Source organism: Passer domesticus, chromosome 25 (genome assembly GCF_036417665.1).
Source record: "Passer domesticus isolate bPasDom1 chromosome 25, bPasDom1.hap1, whole genome shotgun sequence".
In the NCBI taxonomy this organism is placed as follows: Eukaryota; Metazoa; Chordata; class Aves; order Passeriformes; family Passeridae; genus Passer; species Passer domesticus.
The window spans coordinates 1,956,357-1,981,606 of record NC_087498.1 but is presented as its reverse complement, the minus strand read 5'-3'; the positions used below and the strand labels follow the sequence as shown (position 1 = coordinate 1,981,606).

The 25,250-nt window shown below is 57.9% G+C and overlaps 1 protein-coding gene across 4 annotated transcripts; it reads right to left on the bottom strand.

The window, feature by feature from the left end:
* On the bottom strand, positions 1-24,155 carry KCNC4 (potassium voltage-gated channel subfamily C member 4). Of its 4 annotated transcripts, XR_010350582.1 has the most exons (6): positions 23,821-24,152; positions 21,295-22,041; positions 16,103-17,039; positions 14,464-14,649; positions 601-1,322; positions 1-477 (listed from the first exon to the last, which is right to left on the bottom strand). XR_010350582.1 is itself a non-coding variant. In XM_064398880.1 (5 exons), exons 1-5 carry the CDS (start codon positions 23,992-23,994, stop codon positions 1,261-1,263), a joined length of 2,106 nt encoding a protein of 701 aa, XP_064254950.1. In that variant the 5' UTR covers positions 23,995-24,152; the 3' UTR covers positions 587-1,260. The 4 variants fall into 4 exon arrangements, 3 of the variants coding, with proteins under 3 accessions (XP_064254950.1, XP_064254949.1, XP_064254951.1); XM_064398880.1 differs by lacking the exon at positions 1-477 and having other exon boundaries at positions 587-1,322; XM_064398879.1 differs by lacking the exons at positions 1-477; positions 601-1,322 and adding an exon at positions 6,896-8,493 and having other exon boundaries at positions 23,821-24,155.
* Between the last annotated feature and the right edge of the window lie 1,095 nt (positions 24,156-25,250).

The window sequence follows — 25,250 nt, the reverse complement described above, 5'->3', positions numbered from 1 at the left end:
GGAGGCAGGAGGGGTGGGGAGCTGACTCAGCTCATGGATGACTTTATTGGAACTCTACACGTCGGACAGGCATGCGAACAGGACAGACGGAGACAGGAGTAGTATTGCCTTGGTCACAGAGATATGGAACAGCGTCGGAAGGGCCCTGACCCCTCCAGGCCAGCCGGGATCCCCACACCTCGGTCTCCTATTGCTTCCCATCCCCATCCCTGCCCCAGCCCCCTGCTGGGCCCCCGTGCCCCTGGGCTCAGCACCCATGGGCAGGGGCGATGGTGGCACCCAGAGAGGAGCCTGTGGCACCCAGAGTGGCACCCAGAGAGGAGCCTGTGGCACCCAGAGTGGCACCCAGAGAGGAGCCTGTGGCACCCAGAGTGGCACCCAGAGAGGAGCCTGTGGCACCCAGAGTGGAGCCTGTGGCACCCAGAGTGGCACCCAGAGAGGAGCCTGTGGCACCCAGAGTGGCACCCAGAGTGGAGCCTTTGGCACCCTGGAGTGGCACCCAGAGTGGAGCTTTTGGCACCCTGGAGTGGCACCCCAGAGCAGAGCCTTTGGCACCCAGAGTGGCACCCAGAATGGAGCCTGTGGCACCCAGAGTGGAGCCTGTGGCACCCTCCAGGGCCTGAGGAGGTTCCCAGTGGCCGTGTGACGATGGAGGGGTCAGGGCACGGGCGCAGCCGCGGGCAGAGATGTCCTGGTGAGCAGCTGGATCTCCAGAGGTGGAGGGTGAGGTGCAGCCAGAAGCGTGGGCAAGGGGAGGGGGCAGCCCAGGGGGTGCAGGGGCAGCGTGGCCGTGGCAGGGCTGGCACCAGGAAGGGGAATGGGGCTGTCCCCAACCTCCCTCCCGGCCCTGCTGCTCTGTGACACCTCTCGGGGGGACCCAGCTGCCAACCCCCCCGGGGATGGAGCTGGAGCTTTGGGGAAAGAAAGCTCCTTGGGAAGAGCAGCCCTGAAGGAATGCATGTCCCAGCCTTGGGGACAGCATCCCTGGGCTTTGGGGAGGACATCCCTCAGCCTTGGGGAGAGCATCTCCCTTGGGAAGAGCATCCCTCGGCCCCGGGGAGAGCATCCCTGGAGGAATGCATGTCCCAGCCTGAGGGAAAGCATCCCTGGGCTTTGGGGAGAGCAGCCCCGGGGGATGGATGCATCCTTTAGCCTCAGGAAGAGCATCCCTGGCCCCAGGGAGGGCCTCCTTCACCCTGGGGAGGGCATCCCCTGGGGAGGGCACCCCTCGCCAGGGCAGTGCCTGCGTCCAGCTGGGGCTCAGGAGAAGGTGACCACCTCACCCTGGGGGTAACTGGAAGCGAGGGTGTCCTGGCAGGAATCTGCAATTAAAGACATAAACATTAAACACAGCATTAGAGATTTGCTTCCATGGCTAGGTAGGGGGAGAAATAGGAGAGGGAGAGGGCACTGAGCTTCCAGGGGACCCTGACCTAGCAGGATGCAGAAAACAGAGTAACAGAAAAAAAGTAAAGTGGCCTTTTTCAGAGGGATAAAATGCTGCTGTTGCATTTGTAAATCAGGAAAAAAATGGTTTAAAACAGCCTCAGGATGGTGGCAGAGATGGAGACTTGGGAAATGATTCTCCATGAGAAACCATGCATGGAATCAGGGTGATTTGAGGGTATAAATGAAAAGCAGGGGGGAAAAAACATCACCCTCACCACATCCCTCTCAACCTCTCCTCCCAGAAAGCTGCTCTTGCCCAAAACTTCCCAAGCCAACCCCAAAGCAGATGTCCCAAAGCCAAGCCTGGTGCATTAATCTCTCCATGTTTTTTCTTCTCCCTCTCTCCCTCTCATTTGTTATCATTGAATTAATTATCATTGATTGGAGCTCTGAGTCACCCCACCGCCTCTCCCCATGTGCCAGGGCCCAGTTTCCAGGCAAGGGGCTGGCAGGCAGGCAGACAGCTCCTGATCCACCTGATAAGCCATGGAATTCTGTTCAAACCTCACCCCCAGCTCATGCCCATGAGTTTGACCCAGCTGCCTCCCCTGCAGCCCCAACACAGCTCCAAAAACCCTTCCTTTCCCACAAAAGAAAGGTCTGGTCTCCACTGAGCATCACTGCACAGGCTGGGTGAGCAATGCCCAGGCACGGAGGCTTTTCAAATCTCACATCCCATAAAAGCCCCAGGGATTACAGGAGCTCTCCCCCCTGAGCTGGCAGGAGAGCTCCCACCTCCAAAGACAAAAGGGTTTGGGGACCCAACACTCCCCCTGCAGCAATTTGGGGACCAGCAGTGGCCACACATGCAGCAGCTGCTGAAAAATAGCCCAGCTCTTGGTTCAGTCACTCCTGCAAGCAGCTAAAAGCTCTTGGCAGGGTTTGTGTCCTGCTAGAAACATTCCCCGTCAGGTCGATTGATTTACCAGGGGCACGACTTGGCTTTTAACTCCCATCTCCTCCTCCCTGTTCAAAGCCATTTTGTGTGTGAGCTCGAGACCTGCTGCCCACAGCCTCCAGGGGCCTGCCTTGGAAAGCAGCTTCCCAGCCTAGGAAAAAAATTAGCACCACTAAAAATAAATAACAACAGCTCAGATTTTTTTTTTTTTTTTTTTTTTTTGTCCCCTAGATAAAGGCACCATGAGAAAACATCAAAACATCCCTCCTGTCTTGGCTTACAGGTACCAGCTCTGTTCCACTCTCACCCCCACGGCCCCTCAGTGATGTTCTACCCTTTTCTTGAGGCTATTTTTGGGTGCAGAACTGCCACCAACCTCCACAGAGTGCTGCCCTGAGCACGGCAGGAGGCTTGGCACAGCCTGGCACAACTCAGCTCCAAACACCCCAAGGCTTGCTGTGCTGCTGCCAGAGCCATCACCCCCAAATTTCCCCTCTTGGGAAGTTCACCCAGTCCTGCCCTCTGGCTGTGAGCATCTCCTGAAGTGCTGCTTGGGGGCTGCCAGCTGTGCCAGCTGTGCCAGCACAATGTTTGGGTGGCTCCCACACTGACTGCTCTGCTCTGGCACAGCAGCCCTGAGGGGGAGGATTTGGGGGTGTTGGGGCTGAGCAGCTCGACATTCCCCAGGCGTGTTTCTGGAACCAGAACCCGCCAGGTGATCCCCAGCCTGGGCAGCAGGGCACAGGGGGGATTGCTGCCCCGCTCAGGGGAGACCCCACCTGCAGAGCTGCCCCAGCCCTGGGCTCCATCAGAGGAGCTGCTCTGCTCTGGAGCCAGGCTGGAGAGCTGGGGGTGTTCATCTTGGAGAGGAAAAAGCTCTGGGGAGATCTTAGAGCCTCTTCCAGTGCCTGAAGGGGCTCCAGGAGAGCTGGAGAGGGACTTTGGAGAATGGGGAATGGCTCCCACTGCCAGAGAGCAGGGTTAGGTGGGATATTGGGAAGGAATTCTCCCTGTGAGGGTGCTGAGGCCCTGGCACAGGGTGCCCAGAGCAGTTGTGGCAGCTCCTGGATCCCTGGAAGTGACCAAGGCCAGGTTAGACAGGGCTTGGAGCAACCTGGGACAGTGCAAGCTGTCCCTGCCATGGCAGGAGCTGGAATGGGATGGAATTTAAGGTCCCTTCCTACCCAAACAATTCCCTGACTCTGTGATTCCTTTTTCACAGCCACCAGGACACATCCCCTGCCCCTGCCTGTCCCACGCAGGAGGAAGTGTGACCCTGTTCCCAGGAGTTCACAGATCCCTTCTGAGCCTCCATTTACCTTTCCCGTGGGTAAAACGCTGGGCTCGCTTGCCCGGGCGGAGGTAAGGAAGTAACAGACTGGGAGCTGGGAGGCTCCTATTTATAAGCTCCCCTGCATCCTATTTTGCATCTGCCTCTGCTCTCCCTGTTCCTCGTCAGCACGGGCAAGCCATGGGGTTGCTATTTATTTTCTGTTTTTCTTTATTGTCATCAAATAAGCAGCGAGGATTTTTCCTGGCAGAGCTGGGGAAGCCAGGAACAGGCTCCTTCTGGGTAGAGCAATTACTCTCTTGACATCTTCACCTCCTGCCCGGCTGCCTGACAGGCCTTTCTATTTCCTCAGCTCTCTCAGGCATCTCCCGAGAAACAGAGCAGTTGTTGCAACAATAAAAATTAATACTTTGCAAGCAGCCCGGGATCACAGTGCAGCCTCCACGCAGTGCTGGACTGAGAGTCTTCCAGCAGGAAAAGAGGAGGAAGGAGCTAAGGCTGGAGCAGGGAACTGCTCCCAAATCCCCCTGAGGTGGTTTGGCTCCTTGCACAGGGGTGGGTGGTCACAGGGGCTGGTGACAGATCCTTGTCCCAAAGTGCTGATCCATGTCCCAAAGTGCTGATCCATGTCCCAAAGTGCTGATCCGTGTCCCAAAGTGCTGATCCGTGTCCCAAGTGGGCAGAGGAATGCAAGGACCCCACAGGGCAGCCCAGTATCACCCAGCACCTCTGGAGTGCTCAAGGCCAGGCTGGGCAGAGCTTGGAGCAGCCTGGTTCAGAGGAAGCTGTCCCTGCCCACGGCCCTTCCAACCCAAACCATTCCATGGCTCCATCATCTCTGGCCCCATTCCCACTGCTGAGCATCACACGTGTCCCCATGGTGGGGAGAGGGACACGGGGCACTGGAGCTCTGTGGGGTCCCACCCTGCTGAGCATCCCCTGCCCCTGTGAAGGTGGGCAGGCCCTGGCACAGGGTGCCCAGAGCAGCTGGGGCTGCCCCTGGATCCCTGGCAGTGCCCAATGGCAGGCTGGACAGGGCTTGGAACAACCTGGGATGGTAGAAGTTGTCCCTGGCCATGGCAGGGGTTGGAATGGGATGGACTTTAAGGTCCCTTCCTACCCAAACAATTCCCTGACTCTGTGATTATTTTTTCACAGCCACCAGGACACATCCCCTGCTCCACAGGTGAGGGACACGTTCCTATAACACACCCAATGCTCACTCCTGGATTCCTGCTCAATCCCATCGCCCTGCTGGAAACGAGACCCAGCACACCCATCCCATCCCATCCCATCCCATCCCATCCCATCCCATCCCATCCCATCCCATCCCATCCCATCCCATCCCATCCCGCTGTGCCCCCACAATCACTGCACGCCCCTTGATGTTATAATTTATTTTTAAATGCCATTTTAGGGCTTGGGCAGGGGCAGTTGGACTCCTGTGGATTTATGCAGTTTCTTGGGAATAAATCCACCAGCTTGGCTTTGTCTCGGTGCCTTTAGCCTGGGCTGGAACGTGAGCTCCTACAGATCCCTAAACACAGATAAGTCCTGCGAGGATATTCAGGGGAAGTATCGTATATTCCTGCTCTATTCTTATCCTCTTCTCCAGGCTGCCAATTTTGGCCACTGGTTGAGATAAAAACCTGGGCTCCAGAGATATTTAGAGGTCTGCTCTGATCCACTACAGCTCCTCTTCTAATCTTACCCAGGGATTAACCCGTGCTAACTCGCCCCCAAAACCAACCCAGACCCCACCTAAAAATAACAACAAGCTGTTTAGCTGTTTTCTCCCTCCTGCATCCCCCAGGTCCTGCTCAGAAGGAGGCAGGGAGGAAGAGGGAGAAGATGCCATGGGTTTTTCAGCAGTTTGGTGCCTCCCACTGAAATCCCTCCATCTCCCTTTCGGGGCTGGGCTGTTTTAGAGGAGCTTTTTGCACATTAGTCATCCCTTCTCTGGGTTGCATAACGCCCCAGCTAAAAATTGCATCCTGCCGGCTCCGTGGCAGCTCCTGCCCAACCCTCCTTGCTCCGGTGGGGATGGGATTTTGGGGGCTCCACCAAAGGTTTTGCACCCAAGCAACCACTCTGGCATTGGGATGAGCTGCTCTGGGAGCTGAGGGGGCAAAGGCAAGGATGGGATCTGCTGGGATCTGTGGCTGCTCTGGGGTTAATCCTCTACCCCAAGAGACTCAAACCCCAAAGTCTGGGCATTTTGATCTGATCCTTCTGCAGGAGACAGGGTTTCATACCTGGCTCATCCCAAAGTCAGCTCACAGCCTTGGGTGAATCATTTATGAGCCAAAGGCCACTGAAGCCATGGAGTGTGGCCTTGCCTCTGGCAGGGCTGGGGGTATTCCAGCTCCTCCTGCTTCCAGAGGGAAGGATGAGCCAGAGAAGCGCCTGCACGGTGCTGCTGCTCCCACCCCTTTGCCCAGCTCATGGAACTTTGGGGGATCCATGAACCTGCCCTGTTACCCCTCCATCTGCTGTGGGAATCCAAGGAATGCAGCTGCACCCACCACACAAACCCAGGCGCTGCTGGCGAGGGGTGGATCAGCAGCACAGCCCAGCATGGCACATCCTGGGCACAGGATGGACACAGCTCATCCCAATTCCTCCCCAAATCCACAACAACTCTGCCTCCAGCACCAGCTCCTCTCATCCACCCCCAAGATCCAGCCCAAGCCCTTTCACCTCTTTTGTGCTTCCCTTTGGCTCCTGCACAGCTGGGACAGGGAGGGAGGGAGGAAAAGAGGAAGGAAAAAAGGGTGGGAGGGAAGGAAAAAAGGAAGGAAGGAAGGAAGGAAGGAAGGAAGGAAGGAAGGAAGGAAGGAAGGAAGGAAGGAAGGAAGGAAGGAAGGAAGGAAGGAAGGAAGGAAGGAAGGAAGGAAGGAAGGAAGGAAGGAAGGAAGGAAGGAAGGAAGGAAGGAAGGAAGGAAGGAAGGAAGGAAGGAAGGAAGGAAGGAAGGAAGGAAGGAAGGAAGGAAGGAAGGAAGGAAGGAAGGAAGGAAGGAAGGAAGGAAGGAAGGAAGGAAGGAAGGAAGGAAGGAAGGAAGGAAGGAAGGAAGGAAGGAAGGAAGGAAGGAAGGAAGGAAGGAAGGAAGGAAGGAAGGAAGGAAGGAAGGAAGGAAGGAAGGAAGGAAGGAAGGAAGGAAGGAAGGAAGGAAGGAAGGAAGGAAGGAAGGAAGGAAGGAAGGAAGGAAGGAAGGAAGGAAGGAAGGAAGGAAGGAAGGAAGGAAGGAAGGAAGGAAGGAAGGAAGGAAGGAAGGATAAACTCAGAGGGGCCTGGTTTGGATATGTGCTGGCTGCTGCTCCTGGCAAATGCTTCTCCACACCAAGGGAAACTGAGGCACAGGGAACCTGGGGTGGAGCAGGAGGGTCCTGGCTGTGGGATCTGCCAAAATCCATCCCAGCTTCTTTCACATGCAGGGACCTTGGAATCACAGAATCCTTAAAGCTGGAAAAGAGCTCCAAGATCAAGTCCAACCTCACCATTCCCTGAGCACCAGATCCAGGTTGGCCATGATGGAGGGGAAGGGTCTGAGCCCAGGAAAGCTCTGGGGGCTCTTTGCTTTTCAAACACGTCCAAATCTAAGCTGTCCTCCCAGAAAAGTCCCCGGGCTCCAGCCCTGCCTTGCTCAGAGTGAGGGAAGAGGCCAAGAGAGCACGGAGGAGACTCCAGACCAGGGCTGGACACCCCAAACCTGCCCCCTGCAGCCACCCAAGGTCCAAACACCTCCAGGGAGGCTGGGCTGGACAGAACTGAAATGATCCAGGGACTGAAGGGTTTGTTCTAGTTCGGGAAGATACCTGAGATAATCCAAAATCATCCCAAAAACCGATACAGGTGAGCAAAAGCCAGCAGTGCCACAGGGAGTTTGACTCTCCAGCCTCATCCTCCCAGGGATGGGGAGAGCCTGGCTCAAACCCAGCTCCCACCCCGTGGGAATGTTCTGGAATCACCTCCTCACGTCCATCCCAAACAAGGATTCATCCCCCACCTGTTTAGGCATCATTTTGCCTCAAATCTCTCTCTGCCCTGCTATTCCACACCAGCAGCAGCTTTGCCAGGGACCTCTATTCCTCTTGCCAACACTTCCCAGCTCTTCATGGGATTATCCATCCCTATTATCCCAGCCTCTGTGTGCTCCCTGAACCCTCTCCCAAGGCCTTCCAGCCTCCACGGGATCTCAAGGCTGGTTTCCAAGGCCCCTCAGGCCCATCCTGAGGTTGGAAGGAGAAGCAGCCACAATCTGGGAAAGAACAAGTAGGATTTAGGCAGAAAGAGGCACAAAACAAGAGGGGAACCACTGCTGGGCAGGGAATAGAGGTTTATTCATCTGTTGCCTCCGGAAACTTGAGGCTGGTTTTAAAGAAAAACCAAACAAAATAAAACCTAAAAATATATGAATTCAGCCATTTCCAGCACAATGAGATATAATTTCATGAGTCAACTTGTCCTCCTTGTGTTTCCACCACCCTTTAGCCCAACACAAACGGCCCACGGGAGGGAGGGCTCGACACCAGAGGGAATTGCAGGGTTTATTTAGGATGAATAAGGTTTCAAAGAGGGGAAAAGCACCCCAACACCTCCTCCAGGGACTGCCCATCCACATGGACACGAGACAAGGCCAGTGGAGACGTGACAGGGGGGAGCTGGAGGGGCTCAGAACCAGCTCCTGGGGGTGGAGATGTCCCAGCGGGGGCTGCTCGGCGTGGTGGGGACCAGAGGGGCACCGGGGGCACAGCGAGGTCCTTTAGAGGATGGAGGGCACGGGGGAGCAGGGGCGCTGCCCCGCGGCTCCTGCCACGCCGTCTATGCTGCTCAGGCTCCGCGACTTTCCACAGCCTCGGGAAGAAAACACACAGGTTAGAGCCCAGCACCGGGCTGAGCCCCACACCCCGAGCAACCCCCCGAAAAAACGCAGGAAGGGCTTTTTGGGGACAAGCAGGCTCCTCCAGAGCGTCCCTTCATGGAGCAGGCTCAGTGAGGAGACCAAATTGCTCCTGGAGGGTGCTGGGTTCTGTTTCCCAAATTGCTCTGAATGAGGAATGAGTCTGGGGATTTTGTGGGCTGAAGCAGACGGGGAAAAGCAGCAGAACTCAAACAAATACGGGATCTGGAAGGAGTGATTCCCCCAGCTCTGGTTTTTACACCCCTGTAGCAGCAGGCTGCTGCTGACACCTTTCTGTGTGGAAAGGAGCAGGTAGACATGCTCATTATTTTCCATTGAAAATGGCATTAAAGAGCAAATATTTCTGTTTCTTTAAGCATGGGGACCCTTCACACTCCTGCAAAGAGCCAGGAATTTCTCCAGCTTTTATTGAAAAAGCAACAGCCAGAGGAAATGTTCTCGCAGGTCAAAAGCCACTTTTCTTGCTGGGAAGACACAAAGTCTTTGCACTGAAAATTGGATTTTTAGATCCACAAAGCAGCACTGCTAAGGATGAGTCTGTTCCCTGGATCTGCTGCCAAAACACGGAAAATTAATGCTGCTCCCAGCTGTGATGAGCCCAATGTCCCTGTGCCTGGGCCTTCCCTGAGAGCACCTGGCTGAGCCAAGCCAGCCAAGCCTGAGCCTTCCCAAGGCACCAGCGAGATCCAGGGAAAGCAAAGACCAGGGAAGCAGCGTTTGTGTGGGGGGAGCAGAGGGAGGCAGCTCCTGACAGCAGAAAAACAAGGTGATGGATGGCTCCTTCAGCAGTGCCAGGCTTGGAATCCCTCCCTGTGTCCTGCCCCAGGAGCTCGTGGCACATCTTTGGGTTCTGCTTGGCTGCTGCTGGTCTGGGCTCGGATCAGGGTCAAGACTCACAGCAGAGCAGCCCCAGCATCACCCCCAAGGTGCTGAGAGAGCAGCATCACCTGGGAAAGGCTCCAGAGCACTGCCTCTGCAGGCCTGGGGCTTGTCCCCTGTTTGTGACTTTTCCCAGCCCCAGCAGGGATTCTTCAGCCCCCCGAGGAGACCCAGCTCCTCCAGCTGTGAAACAGAGGCAGGCCCAGGGGACAGACACCTAAACCTGTTGCTGACTCCAGCAGAGCTTTTCCCTCCCTGCAGTGGAAGCGGGAGCAGCAGCAGGCCTGAGGAGAAGAGCAATTTCCTTATTTACATCTTGGCACGGATCCACCCAGCAAGCGAGGAGGGAAACGAGCACAGCCCTGAGCTGGGGGGGAGCTGGGAGTTTCCCACCCACAGCAGCTGATGCAAAGACCACCCTGCTCCCCACAACACTCCCAAAAACTCGTTTTTCCTTCCCCTTGCTCTTTTCCCTGGGTGTGCTGAGGCTCTTGGAAGAGCTCAGGCGTTTCCCGCTGCCCTGAGCTGTGTGGGAAGCAGCTGTGCTGAGATCCAAGTGGTCCCTGAAAGCCTGGAGCACCCCCCAGCACCCAAACAGCCCCAAACAGTGGGGCAGGAGGTGTTATGGGCTCGGGGTTTGCTGGGGATGGGCCCTGCTGTGGGGTTTGTGGGGATGGGCTTTGCCCCTCGCTCTGAACTCTGAATAGAAAAGGTGCAAACAGGGATAGAAACAGGGTCAAAATCCCACTGCTCACTCTGATTAAGCCTCAACCATCACATTTTGGGGCAGAACTTCATAAAATGTTTGATTTCCCTCTGCATTGGAGCTCCAGGGGCAAACCTGCCCCAAGCCCAACACTCCGTTCTCTCCATTAATTCATCCCAAGCCACACTTGCAGGAGCACCTCAAAAGGAGCTCCAGACTCAGCCCCTCAAGGCTGGCGTGGTTTCCCACCACACCCAGGGCCAGATAAAACCACAACTGGACAAGGGGGCTGTGCTCTGCTGATCAGCTGATAGACAGAGCTGGTGTCCCAGTAACTCGCCCTGGGGCCACCCGGAGTCACTGGGATTGCTTCGGCAGTTAAAGAGCCCTGGGTGACCCCGGGGGCTCCTCCAGGCAGTGGCACTGAGGGCTGGGGGTGCCACACAGGCACGGCTGGGCGCTGTGGCAGAGGGGATGGGCAGAGCAGGGAGGCAGCAGAGCCCAGGAACGTGCTGCTGCTGGGGGCAGAGGGTGGCACACAGCTCCTCTGGGGTCGTGTCCCTGTGCAAACTGGGCTGGTGCTCGCCCCCCCAGCCAGGCAGCTCCAGGGGATGCTCCCGTGAGTGTTCCCAGTTTGATCCCATCCTGCACGCTCAGGATCATGGCCCTGCACTGACAGCAGGAAACAGAGTGAAAATCAGCTGCACCATGCTCTACAGAGCCAGAAATTGCTGCTGTGCCATGTTAATGCTGATAAAGGAGGGGGAGCTCTTTGAGAGACACAGATGTGGCACCTGGGGACACGGGTTAGTGGCCAGGTGCTGGGGGAAGGTTGGAGCTCTTTTCCAGCCCAAGGGATTCCATGGTTCCATCCCAGCCAGTCTCACTGGCTGGGCTCACCCTGCCTCCACATCCCTCCATCCAAGCAGAGCACAGGCTTTTGTGCCAAGGCAGCCCCATGGCAAGGGTCTGCAGCCAGCAGGACACGTTTTTGGGAAGGGCTTGCAGGACCCCAGGGCTGAGGGGAGATAAAGGCTCTGAAGCCATCCCTGGCAGCCAGGGAGCAGAGCAATACCTCTGCAGGCAGCCACAGGAGCAAGAAACACATTCCACATAGGAATCCACAGCACTCCAGCTCAATCTGCTCCAGGCTCAGCTCCAAGGGCAGGAGCAGCTCTTCTCTCTGAGCTGCCCCAACAAGACCAACCTGGAGCTGGGGTTAAGCCACGATGGATGCCGAGATCTGCAGCTTATTCCCAATCCAGCTCCCTCTCCTGATTTCCACAGCTTGCACAGACACCAGTACCTGTCCCAGGATCTGACAGATGGCCATCAGAGAGTCGGGCTCAGAACCAAGCTCATCTCAATTTGCAGAGCTGCCAACATCCCAGTACCAGAACAAACAGCCTCAGCAGGAGATAAATCAGGACCAAGGGAAGAGGCGCCTCTGCGGCTCCCAGCGGATTTTGGCTGGAGGCTGCTTTGCCCCCTGGTCACCTCTGGTCACCTCTGGTCACCTCTGGTCACCCAGAGCATTCCACTAGGCCAGCCCTGACCTCCCAGGACAGCGTCCCATCCGTCTGTCCCACAGCCCAAGCAGGACACTGAGGTTCCCCTTCCCAAAAGGTCTCAGGCCTCTCTGGAGCCTCTCTGGACAGCAGATCCAGCTTTCTCCAGGTGCAACCTCATTCTAGCAACGTGGGCATGAGTGACCCGTGCACACCTCCTGTTTTGAAGTGTAACAGGCACTCTGAAATTTGCAGGGAAGACACCAGAGCCCCCCAAGAACCATCACCACAGCTCTTTTCAAAGAGCTGCTGTGCCACCACACAAGGACAGAAATCTCCTGGTCTCCTGAATCCAGTGATGGGATTTGGGAGTGAGTGAAAGCAGCTCTGGCTCCTCAGCTCTTAGAGCTGCTCCACTTCTCCTGGCTTCAGTGGGACCAGATTCAAACGCTTCAGCTGAAGCCTGGCTTCAGCATTTTCTGAGGAGGAAAATCAGCTCTGGCTTTCATCTGTCTCCTCCATCCCTCCAGTTCAGCATTCCCTCTCCCAGTCTGGAGTGGGACTAAACCTCTCTCCCCTCTCCACAGGACCTGCTTCACAGGAAAAGGCACTTCCAGGGAAAAAACATCAGGCATTTCAAGCAGATATTTGATGGTACCCCAAGAATGAGCAAAGCTTTTCCTCTTTGTCCTCTTTCTGAGGCTGAGCAGCAATGCCAAAGGGAATCCTTGATTTCCCAGGAGGAAAGAACCAACTTCCTTCTACTACTGATAAATGTGACTGCACCCAAACACCTCCCTGTGCCCCACTCAGTCTGTGCCATGCCAAGAGTTCCAAAAGTAACAAACCCCGAGGCTCTCCAAAGCACCAACAGGTCCTGGGGAGCAGCTCAGGGATGCAGCACACCATCCCTGCTCCTGCCTGGTCCCAGCTCCCCGTACCTTGGTACCAGGGAGGTGGAAGTAGGTCAGCTCTGCAGCTACAGCATCCCACGCCACCCTGGACACACAAAACACTGCACAGCTGGGAAACTGAGCTGTGCCCTGAGAGTCAGCCCAGCAATCGAGGCTGCAGCTGGATTTTGGGGCGCTGGATTTGCCCTCTCTGGGGCTGGAGCGCTGAGAGATGGGCAAAGGAGCAGAGAACGCTGGGACCAGGTTGAGGAACATTTTGTTTTGTCATGGGGAGAAGAGTTTTGTGTTTTCCTGACTCATCTCCCCCTCAGTTTCCCATGGAAAGCCTCAACACTTAGCACAGCTCCTGTTCCAAAGCCAGAGGAGCCTTTCTGGCAGCCCCGAGCTGCTGGCAAGGCAGCACCTGACACATCGCAGCTCCCCACGCTCGAACCCGCCCAAAGCCACCACAGGGGAGAGGAGGGGAAAAGCCTCTGGATTTTTTCTTTTTCCCTACTGAAAACCTTTTTGTCACCTTCAGTCACAACCTCACCATGTCCCCAGGAGAGATGTCCCACTCACACCATCCAGAGATGAGGGGTTGAAACCCTGGGAGAGGAGCTGCAGGGGCAGAGGGAGGGCAGTGCAGCCAGCGCGGGGTCACAGACCCCAAATGAGAGTCACAGAGCCTAAACAGGGGTCACAGACCCTAAATGGGAGTTATAGACCCCAAATGAGAGTCACAGACCCCAAATGAGAGTCACAGAGCCTAAACAGGGATCACAGACCCTAAATGGGAGTTACAGACCCCAAATGAGAGTCACAGAGTCTAAAGAGTGATCGCAGACCCCAAACAGGGGTCATAGACCCCAAATAGGAGTCACAGAGCCTAAACAGGAGTCACACACCCTAAATGGGAGTTATGGACCCCAAATGGGAGTCACAGACATCAAACAGGAGTTACAGACCCCAAATGAGAGTCACAGACCCCAAATGGGAGTCACAGACCCCAAATGAGAGTCACAGACCCCAAATGAGAGTCACAGAGCCTAAACAGGAGTCACACACCCTAAATGGGAGTTATAGACCCCAAATGGGGGTCACAGACCCCAAACAGGAGTCACAGACCCCAAATGGGAATCATAGACCCTAAATGGGGGTCACAGACCCAAAATGGCAGTCACAGACCCCAAACAGGGATCACAGACCCCAAACGGGGGTCACAGACCCCAAACAGGGATCACAGACCCCAAACAGGAGTCACAGACCCCAAATGGGAATCATAGACCCTAAATGGGGGTCACAGACCCAAAATGGCAGTCACAGACCCCAAACAGGGATCACAGACCCCAAACGGGGGTCACAGACCCCAAACAGGGATCACAGACCCCAAACGGGGGTCACAGACCCCAAACAGGGATCACAGACCCCAAACGGGGGTCATAGACCCCAAATGGGAGTCACAGACTCCAAATGGGAGTCACACACCCCAAATGGGAGTTATAGAACCCAAACAGGGATCACAGATCCCAAATGGGAGTCACAGACCCTAAATGGGAGTCACAGACCCCAAACATGGATTACAGACCCCAAATGGCAGTCATAGACCCCAAATTGGAGTCACAGACCCAAACGGGAGTTATAGACCCCAAATGGGAGTCACAGACCCCAAATGGGAGTCACAGACTCCAAATGGGGGTGACTGGGGAGGAGAACACAAAATGTGGAGCCAGCACAGAGAGAAACGTGTTGGATGGAGGTGAAGCGGATGGAGGGGCAGGGAGATGCGGATTTGGGGAGCAGAGGACAGCCAGGCAGATGGATGGAGATGAAGCAGCCTTGGATCAGCCCAACAAAGCTGCCCTCAGCCTCCACCTCTCCCTCCCAGGCAGGTCCTGCTCCCACCTGCAGCCGTACCTTTCTGGATGCCCCCATCTGCCGCACAGGAGAAGTCCCCCGTGGCCAGCAGGAAGCACGTGGAGGATTTCTTGTTCTTGTCCCGGGTGCTGGAGCGCCGCATCGGCCGCTTCTCCTCGTCCGTCGGGGACAGCGGCTGCTCCTCATCCGACAGCACCACGTTGGCCTCGCCGTTCTGCTTGGAGTCTGCAGGGAGGGGCAGAGACCCATCAGCAGCTGACAAACCACAGCACAAAGTGCTCAGGGTGGCCAGGAGGGGCTGGTGCTTCCACCGAGGAAGCACAAGAGCAGGCTGCAGGTGGCCCAGAGCAACACCAAGCAGTTCAGGTGCTGATCCCAGCCTGGACGCGCTCATTTAGAGCAGCCAGGGGAGCAGGACAAACACAGATATGATTCCAAGCAGCTCTAGTCCTGCTGAGGGTTATAAAACCTGCATGAAGCCAAAGCCGGGGATGAAACACCCCAGGTTTTTGAGATCCACCCACCTAATCGGAGGGAATTAGCTCTCCAAAATTCACACTGCTGAGGAACGGGCTGCTCGGGGTGGTGGGAAGTGCTAATTTATGTCCCCTGGCTCCCTGGTGCCTTGGCTGAGAGGATGCTCTGCCACGTGAGGGCCTGGCCTGGGCTCCTGGCTCCAACTGCTCCCTGCTGCCAGGGATCCTGGGCAGATGGGATTCGCAGGCATGTGGAAAAAGATTTATAAAGGGAAAGAGCTGTTTGGGGCACCCAGAGCTCCGTTTCCTCAGCAGGGAAAGCCCCATCCCTGTTGAACACCTCAGTGCTGGTGCAGGACACAACCCCACCATGGTGCCCCAGACACCCCAGAGGTGCCACTGGCAGCAAACCGAGACAAAAGGGGCAGAGCAGCCACCAGGGCCAGCACTGCCAGTGGGGCAGGGCTCACACAGACCCCCAAAGGTCACAGCCCAAGGCATGGTGCCCACAGCCCAAGGCATGGTGCCCACAGCCCAAGGCACGGTGCCCACAGCCCAAGGCATGGTGCCCACAGCTGCCCACAGCTGGGGCTCTGCCTTCTGCTGATCCTAAGGAAAGACTGGCCAGCCCCTAAACTCCAGCTCAGTGCACAAGACCAAAAAAAAAGAGAAATGTCCAGGGATTGGTTTTGCTCAGGATTTGGAGCAGCAGTGCAGGGATTCTGTCCACCAGCAGATGAATGAGGAGGTGGGGTCAAGCCCCAGGGAATGCCCCTGGATTTATCAATTTTGGTGAAAGTTACCCTGATTTATGGTGGAAGGAAGCAAAGGAAAAATCTGTGCCAAGGGCATGACCAGGCTAACATGAGAGTAGGGCGAGTGGCCTTACCTCTGTCGCTGTGAGGGAGAGGTGGGTTAGGCAGCGACACCTTGAAAGCCACCACGGTGACTTTCTGTGCCATTAGGAGGGAAGAACATGGCTTTTGGGAAAGCAGGTGGCCTTTCCCCCTGCCTGGATGGGGGATTTGAGCTGCAGTGCCCTGCTCCACCAGCATGGCCCCCAACACCCTCACACCTGAGGAGCCCCGCCCAGGGCTGGGGGCCACATCCTGCACCATCCCCGGGGACATGGGGACCAAACAAATTGCCCTGAGGGCTCCCAGAGGTCTCCCCCTCCCTCGGTCCCACCTTTGGGGTCTCACCTGACCGTTTCCGCTCAGTCGCCCCCTCCTCTACTGCCAGTGGGCAGGTGTCACTCTGGGTGCTGTTCCGGGGCGAGTTCTCCTCGGATTTGCCGAAGGTGGGGGAGTCCAGCGGGGCCGGACGGGGTATATGCTTTTTCTTCTTCTTTGGCAGCTTCTGCTTGGCCATGGCCAAGGAATAGTACATCCCAAAGTTATTGACGATGACGGGCACGGGCATGGCGATGGTCAGCACCCCGGCCAGGGCACACAGGGCCCCCACCACCATCCCCGACCAGGTCTTGGGGTACATGTCACCATAGCCCAGGGTCGTCATCGTCACCACGGCCCACCAGAAGCCGATGGGGATGTTCTTAAAGTGAGTGTGGTCACTCCCGGTGGGGTCGGACGTCTTGGCTCCGATCCGCTCGGCGTAGTAGATCATGGTGGCGAAAATCAAGACCCCCAAGGCGAGGAAGATGATGAGGAGCAGGAACTCGTTGGTGCTGGCCCGCAGCGTGTGGCCCAGCACCCGGAGACCCACAAAGTGCCGCGTCAGCTTGAAGATCCGGAGGATGCGGACGAAGCGCACCACCCGCAGGAAGCCCAGCACGTCCCGGGCAGCTTTGGAGGACAGGCCACTGAGACCCACCTCCAGGTAGAAGGGCAAGATGGCCACGAAGTCAATGATGTTGAGCAGGTTTTTAATGAAGAGAAGCTTATCTGGGCAGCAGATGATGCGGACCAGGAACTCGAGGGTGAACCACAGCACGCAGACCCCTTCGATGTAGGTGAGGATGGGCTCCGTCTCCACTTTGTGGGTCAGCAGCACCGTCGTGGTGTTGCCAACCACCAGGGTCTCTGTCACGTTGACGTCGATGTTGAAGGCCTCGTGTGTCTCCAGGCAGAAGGTTGTGATGGAGACCAGGATGAAGAAAAGCGAGGCGAAAGCAACCACCTGTGAAAGTGAAAGTTACAGGGGCCGTGAGCTGACGTGGGGCAACTTCTTCTGTTTGGAGGAGGTCAAACCACTCCAGATGCTGCCACCCACTGCCCCAAAGCCAGGGGTGGAGAATGAGGAGGGATCCCTGGACCTGTCCCGTGGGTTGACAGCAAACCTCAGTGCCTGGGGCCATCAGCCCAGGACCTTTCTCCAAGTGCTATGATCTGTGCAGGAGAAGGTGTGCTCCAGCTGTGCCTGGAGATGTGCAGTGTGGGGATGGGGGGGAACTGGGACAGTCAGCCTGGAGCAATCTTCCAATGGGAACTGACATGAAAAGGGAATTTTGACAGGACAAATTCAAAGGGCTTTCCCCCACACTAATCACAAACCCCTCGAGATGCCAGGTTCACACTGTTCACAGCCATGAGCTTTGGGGTCTGGATGTGTCAGAGACACCATTCACCCCCTCCCTGAGGGTCAGTGGTGGGTGATGTGCCCACAGAAGGTCCAGGACTGGGAGGGCAGGATGAGGAGGGGAGCAGGCAGAGCTCAGCCTCCTGCTGATGCCTGGACCTTGTGACACCCAGATGTTCCCATTTCTCCGTTCTGCCCAAGCAGGGAGACCATTGTCCCCTCCATGTCACCTCCTCCTCCCTTCTCACTTCAGATGGGGGTGAGGAGGGGCCAGCAGCACGCACTGGAAGTCACAGGCTGTGTCACAACATTCCACCTTGTGCTTCCATCAATCCTGCTCAGCTCCCTCCCTTCCTCGCCCATTACCTGGAGCACGTTTTCAAGAGCCAACCCCCCAAAAAAAACCAAAAAAGCTTCAGAGCAGAAAAACCCCTGTTCTACCTCCCTGCAGCACAAAAGCACGGTGGTTTCAGCTTCCCAGAGCAGGTCCTGCTGCAGCCCCTTTGCACCAGCAGGACGTGTGACCTTTTGCTGCCAAAGCCACCCAGGGCCGCGCGCGGTGGAGCCGCACCGCGAGGCTGCTGCGGGCGACAGCCCTGCTCCTCGGCCGGAGTGAATCAGCAGCAGAGACAGCCTGAGTCACGCTGGAGAAACACCCGACCCCCGCCACCGCCGTGCCCTGCCGGCAGCCCCGAGCCTGCCAGGAGCGTCCTTGAGGGCTGTCCCCAAGGGCAGACCCGCGTGGGTTCGTCTAGAGAGCGCCAGCCCTGCAGGAGTTCGGTGTGAAGTTTAAATCAGGCATTAAATGATGGGGAAACCTCTGGAAGATGATTCTCCTGCCCCAGTGAGGGACACCTGCTCGGGGATGGAGTGAGGTGCTCCTCACCCCTCAGTCAGACCCCTCTGAACCGCGCTTGGGGATTCGGCTCTGCAGGCTGACCTGTCGTGTGGAGTTTGGGAAACAAATCCAGCAAAACTGGGATCTTAAAGCAAGGCCAGCTTAACCAGACAAGTGTCTCTACACAGTGGTGGCACGGCCAAAATAATCTGCTTTTCAGCTGAGGGCTGAGTCACGTTCCTGAGCTTCCCTGTATGGGGAATCTTGGGAGAACCTGAAGAGTAAAAATTTAGACTTAAAGTAAAGTAGAAAGAAAAAAATCCCCACGAAGGGAGTGAGACCATGAAAACACTTGAGTAATGAAGCAGCCCTGCTGCTGGGTGTGAGGTGAGACCTGATTTAGCCCAAGGAGCAAAATCAGCCTTTAAAAATAGAAGTTGGGTTCACAGCCAGTGCCAAACATCGTGTCCCCCCCAGAGTGCTGCTCCAGTTCTGTGTCTGACCCAAGATGTCTCACCTCAGCCACTGCTCCAAACTCAAGTCCTTTTCCAAAACTATCTTTAAAATGAAATAAAACCTATGTATAAACCCAGTACTACCAAAACACACCAAACAAGTCCTCCAGAACCTGCTGATGTTCTACACAATATTGTCCTGCACTCAACAGCTTGCCATAGGTGTCACCAAAAAATCCATGACCCTACAGAGGGTGACTAGCCTGAAAGTCCCCATGAAAGTGAGGTCAGGACTCTCCAAGTTGGGCTGCAAAGGGAAAAAACAATGAGGAGCTGCACGTAAGAAGAGTTTGGACATAGAGGTAAAATCACAGTCAGGGCAGTTCCCCATGGGGAGGAAAAGTGCCAGGCTCCAGCTGGGACAGCAGCTGCACCAGGGACCAAACATTCCCTGAGTGAGGAGCCAGGGACCCCGTGGCCATCGATGGTGCACGGAGAGGAGGCGAAAACATGGGAGAGATTTCCAAGCGCGTGCTCACACTGCTGCCAGCTCAGAAGTGCTGGAGGGAGGGAAAGGTGGAAATAACGAGGAGCCAACTGAGTCAGGGCCCGAGGGGCTGCTCCGTGGAGAGGAGGAGCGACGACTGACCAGAGAAATTCAGCTCTTGAGACTCTTAGTCACGGCTGGCACACAGAGAGGGAGAGAGTTTGTATGGACAGCCTGGGACTGCTGCTTGCCGAGGTTTGGCAGCCTGCTGTTCAGCTGCTCCAGCACATTCCCTGTGGCTCTGGCAGGAAAGGGGGAGCCCCCAAAATGGGGTGTCAAACCAATCCCAATCACTGCAAACGTCACCCACCAGCAAAGCCAGGGCAGCACCAGGAATGTTGGACCCACACGAATCCTGCAGCATCCTGGCGCTGGATGGTGACTCCAGCCAGGAATTTGGGCTGGTTGTGTTGCTCTGTGCCTCAGTTTCCCCTCTTGCCAGAGCAGTTCTCCTAAGCTGTGGCAAAACTACACTGGTATTTTTTCCTGTTGCCTCTGGAAGTTGATCGTTCCCATGGCACTGCTGAGCTGAACACTTATCTAGAGCACTGAGAAGGAAGCAGGGAGATCCCAGTGCAGACTGGTCCCAGTCCAGCCCCAGCTGGGCCTCAATCACCATCTCTGCTCCCTCCAGTACATTCCTCCTGCTAAAGCCTCTCCAGGACCAGCTCAGCACACAGGAAAAGCAGAACCAAATGACACCAGGGGGAAAAAAAGGAGTGGAATTATTGTGCTTGGGTTTATTTTTAATTTTGTTTAATTTTTTATTTGGAGCTTTACACCACTCAGAGCATCTCTCCAAGGTGAAGAGCCCTCAGGGATGGGCAGAGGAGGGGGTACCCTTTTAAAATAGGTTCAGCTCTTGCTGCCCGAGCATTCTCTGTGTTTGTTGCTCTAACATTTGCTGCAAAAACACCTCCTTGCCAAACTGACCCCTGCCCTGTGTGCTGCTCGTGGGTGTGAAATGCCTGCAGAATTTCTTACCATTGATGGGGTTTTTTTACACCTCTAAATGCATCCAGAATTCATCTCCATCCCAACTGCCTGCCTGGGTGTGTGTGTGGCAGATTTATAAGCTGGGCGTGCCAGGGGCTGGGTGGGTATTGGGGGGGTCAGGGCAGAGCTTTGGGGATGATCTGTGAGGAGCTGGGAGAGGAGACACATGCACAGAGCAGTGCCTGAGGGCCAGGCTGGGAGCCTGGCACGTCCTGGGCACGTCAGCACCCATGGGGAGGGACAGCCCGCGTGCCCTGGGAGGGTGGGGGGCCTGGGTTCTGGGGGACACGTCCCAGGCACATCAGCATCCATGGGGAGGGACAGCCCATGTGCCCAGGGAGGGTGGGGGGTCTCTGGTGTGTGCACAAGCTCACATGTGCACACACACAGTACCAGGGCCTTGTGTGGGGAGGGGGCTGCAGGACCGTGCTGGGGTGTCAGCGGTGCCTGATGGGCTCTGTGAGACGTGGGGGTGGCCCTGGTGGGGACAGGGTGTACAGGGGCACGGGGTGTCCTTTGGGGCTGTGGGAGGATGAGGTGTTTGGGGAGAGCCATGAGGATCCCATTCACTGCAGGACCTGACCCCCAGCCCTGACCTCCACTCCACACCTGGGCTGTTCAATGTGGGTTTTGGCATCGTGCAGCCCAGCAGGAGGAACCCAAACATCCTATCCTAGAGCATCCTGAAACTCTGCCAGGAGCCAGCCCTGCCAAGGACAATCCCTCATCTCCGTGTGCCCAGGAGGTGCCCAGGGAGCGCTTGAGGGTGCAAAGGGGGCAGGGATTGCTCTTGCCCCCAGTTTCAGCCCAGCTCTCCCAGATGTGATGCGTTGGGAGGTGACTGGCAGACAATGGAAGAGCTGTCCTGTAGGACGGGACACGGCCCACGTGCCCCACAGTCGGAGTGGGACAGTTATGTGTAACCCACCAGGATGGGTCTTGCCCTCGGGGATGGTGAAGACACAACCCCAGCATGGCCCCATCCACCCCACCTCCCTCCGCCGCCTTTCGGGAGCTTACCCTTGCCGCCTTGGAAGAGTAGGGATCCTCAAAGAGCGCCCACATCTTGGGCTGCCAGTTCCGGCAGCAGCCACCCCCTCCGGCCGCCCCTGCCGCCCCCGGGGGCCTGTCATCCATGCCCAGGCGCTGAAGGGCCATCTCCCTACCCCCTTCCTCTTCAGCCTCCTCTCCGCCAGCCCCTCCACCAGGCTCGGGACTCTCGAAGATGTCCAGGGCCTCCTCGGCGTCGCGGTGCTGGCGGTAGGTCATCCAGCAGCAGGGCTCCACGTCGGTCTCGTCGATGCCCCAGTAGGTGAGCTCCTCCTCGAAGAGGGGCCCGCAGATGTCCGCGGGGCAGTGCAGCTTCCCGGTGCGGTAGTAGTTGAGCACGTAGGAGAAGATCCCGGGGTGCCGGTCGAAGAAGAACTCGTTGCTTTTGCCATCAAAGTCAAAGTTGCTCTGGGCATCGGGGTCGGCCAGCCAGGCCAGGCGCGTGCCCGGCAAAGTCCGCAGGGTGCTCTTGTAGGTCTCATGCCGGGTGCCACCTACGTTGATGGTGATCTTGTCCGACTCTTCCCCTTTGCCCATCTCTTCCTTCAGGCATGTTTTGGAGGGTGGTTTGTTCCCAGACTTGCGTCCACGGTAGGAGGAGACACACACCGAGCTGATCATAGATTTCGGTGGATGGGAGATGCCCACAACGTGCACCCTTCCTCCGGGCGAGGAGCCGGGGCTCAGCGAAGGCGGGAGGGGAGGACAGAGATGGGACTGGGGAGGGGAAGAGGGGGGGCTCAGCCTTGGCTCTGGCCTCGGGGGGAGCAGGCTGGAGCCGCGCCGGACACCGCTGGCTGCCGGGGGACAGCAGGGGAGGCTGCAACCTCCACCCCCTCCAAAGCCACCCCCCCCCAAATAAAACCGCCCTAAAGCGGGAGCCAGCCCAGCCCCGCCGGGCAGCAACAAGTGCGGGATGGAGGGGCCAGCAGCGGGCGGGGGGGTGCGGCACCGGGGGGGCTGCGGGCCCGGCCGGGAGGATGCTGGGCAAGGGATGGGGGATGCTGAGCCCGGCCGGGCGCTGTGTCCCCCCCTCCCGGTACCTGCAGCGCCAGGCGCGGGGGGGGCCCCGCCGCCCGCCCCTCCCGCTCCGGCGGCTCTGCGCTCCCTCCGCCCCCCCGGGCCGGCTCGGGAGGAGGCGGCGGCCGGGGGGCTCTTCCCCGGTTGCCGGCGGAGAGAAGGGGGGATGGATGCGCCCTCTCCGCCTCCCCTCCCGCTCTCCCCCCGCTCGGGGGTCCCCGTTCACGCGTGGCCGGGCCGGGGGGGCCTGTTGCGCCCCGGCGGTGCCTCCCCGCGGGGCTCGGCAAGAGGGAGGCGGCGGGAGCGGCTGCGGGGCTCGGCGGGGTTTTATAGGGCTGGGAGCGAGCGGTGGGGTTACGAGAACCGGCGCCGCCCCGCCGGGGGGCTGGGGACCCCCCGCCCCAGCGCCCAGCCCCGCAGCCCGCCCGGTGCCCCCCCCGCCGCTGCCCTCCCTCTCCTCCCCACATCCATCCCTCCCCTCCATCCTCCCTTCCCTCCATCCATCCATCCCTTCATCCCCTCCACCCCCGGCCCAACCCTCCGCCTACCCCCGGTCCCCCGCACCCCCCGGCACCGGCTCACCTCCCCGCGGGGCCCGACGTGCCGGTGAGGGTCTCGGGGGGTCGGTGTCAGCGAGGAGTGAACCCCGGACACCCCAGCTCGTCTTCGCGCCGGAGGGGAAATGCAGCCCAGAGCTGCCTGCGGATCTGGAGCCAGCTCTTGGCAGAGGCTCCCGCAGATCCCATCCCTCCCTGGCTCGCAATCCCTCGCTCACCGAGAGGTCAGGAGAGACCGACCCCGGGGCCGGTGGGGAGCTGGGAGGCTGCACTCAGAGCTGACCCCCCTTCCCTCCCACCGCCCTCCCCGAGCATCTCTCCGCCCTGTTTCTGCTCCTGCGTGCGAGATGCCCCTTTCCCGCAGCGGCTGCCGGGGCTCGGGGCACCAACCCCCCCAGCCCCCGGGGCCCTTCCCCTAAACCCCTCCCTGGGGGGCTCCGAGCCCCCCGGGACGCTGCTGGTGCTCAGCTCCCGGGGCTGGCGAGGGGGTGACGGGCTGCGGTGCCCCGGGCCGAGGCTGCCCCCCAGGCGGAGACCCGAGGCACTCATCGCTGTTTACCCCTGCTCCGGCAGTGCTGGTGCTGCTGCACCCAGGGCGTGGGGGATGCTTTGGGCTCACAGAAGGGACCCAAGCCCAGCACAGGCCTGGGGTTGGGGTGCGGGCTCACCCAGGAGGGGCAGCACTTGGGTGAGGGAGTTCTTGGTGCAGGGTGAGGGGACATGAGTGGGGATGCTGCCTCAGCACCCCTCTCTGCAGCTCCCCGGGCTGTGCACTGTCACCCCCCAGGGCCCCTCCTCACCCCCCGCCCAGGTTTGTCCCCCCCTGTTTGTGATGTGCCCCCAAAATCCAGGGAGCACTGGGGGGAAATGCTCCACCCAAAACCACCCACGAGGCACGAGAGCCACGCTGCAATCTTACCACCAAGAGAGCCCCAAGAAAGCTCCAAGTGTGGCTGCAACTCCACGGCTTCCAGGGCCGGATCCGGAGCGGGTGGAGGCTGCCGGAGCTCCACACCCAAAGCAGCCCGAGCTGCCCCCGCGGGAGAGCCTGGAGCCCGAGGGAAAAGCGTGCTGGAAAGATCGAGCCTTGCATCACCGGCCAGGCGTCGCGGCTCGGCTCCTCATCGCCGTCATGCCGGTTTGGCCAGGAGGGAGGAATGCTGCGACCTGAGGCTAATATTTTATCTGCCGACTTTCATCCCGCCAGGAAAAGCTCCGTGCACCCAAGCGCGGCCGTTCCTGGGGTGGGAGGAGGTGGCCAAGCAGACAAATGAGTTGTTTCTGGGGAAGGAAGAGATCTTTTAGCCAGCAACACCCGCCCAAAGCTGTCTGCTCTCTAAATATGCCTTCTGATTTTTAATGTCCATGGGAAAAAAGAAAAGGAAAAAAAAAAATAAAAGAGAGAGAGAGAAGAAGAGAGAAAAATGGAAAGAGCTGGATAAATAAGGACCTTTTGGAGCAAGGAGTCACTTCTGCAGGCATGTCCTGCAAGGCTCAAGGCATCTCAGATAACATCCAAAGGATGGAATGAAGAGCAGGGCCTGGAAGATCTCGAGGAGGATCAGCTGTAACCTGGAAAGCCTTGGGTGGGTGCTGAGGACATGGGGAGGGGTCTCTGGGTCACCATGGCCTCTTTCCCTGACCCAGCACAGCACCTGAGCCTGGCCCAAGGTCCTGAACATCAGGAACATCCCCAGAGCTGGGGAGAGAGCAGCAGGAGAGAGCAGGGGATGCTCGGGGGGCTGAGTGGCCCCACAGAGAGGCTGGGGGCACGCTGGGACCTCCCAGGCTCTCTGTCCATGGAAGGACAGAGGAGGGTGGAGTGCAGCAGTTTAGGGAGAGACAATCCTGGTTTGGTGTAGAAATAGCCAAACCAACCTCTCCAGGTCCTCCCAGGCCAGAATCTCATTAATGAAAGATCTGTTGTCCTCAGGAACCCCTGGATGCTCCAAACAAGGTCTCTGCCCTCGTGTTTCTGGTGGGATTCATCTCTGATCTGTGTGTGTGGCTCCCACAGCACTCCCCTCCCCAGGGTGTGATCCCCAAGAATCCTCCAAGACTCTCTCTTGGAGCTGGGTCTTCCCAAAAAAGCTCTCACAAGCCCTGGACAAGCTGTGTCTCTGCTCTCTGCCTCTGCCAGGTGAATTTTTCAGCCACAGCTCCTCATTTCAGCAGCGCAGGTGACACTGACAGACTCTGCAGCCCCATCCCTGCCCGAGCTCAGCCTGGAGGGGCAGCTCGCACCATTCCCGGGTGGGGAGCGCTCCCCGGACTGCTGGCGTGTCCCTTGCTCTGTCACACAGTGCCACCTCGTGTCCTGCGCTCCGCTGGAGCCCCGGCAGGCAGAGC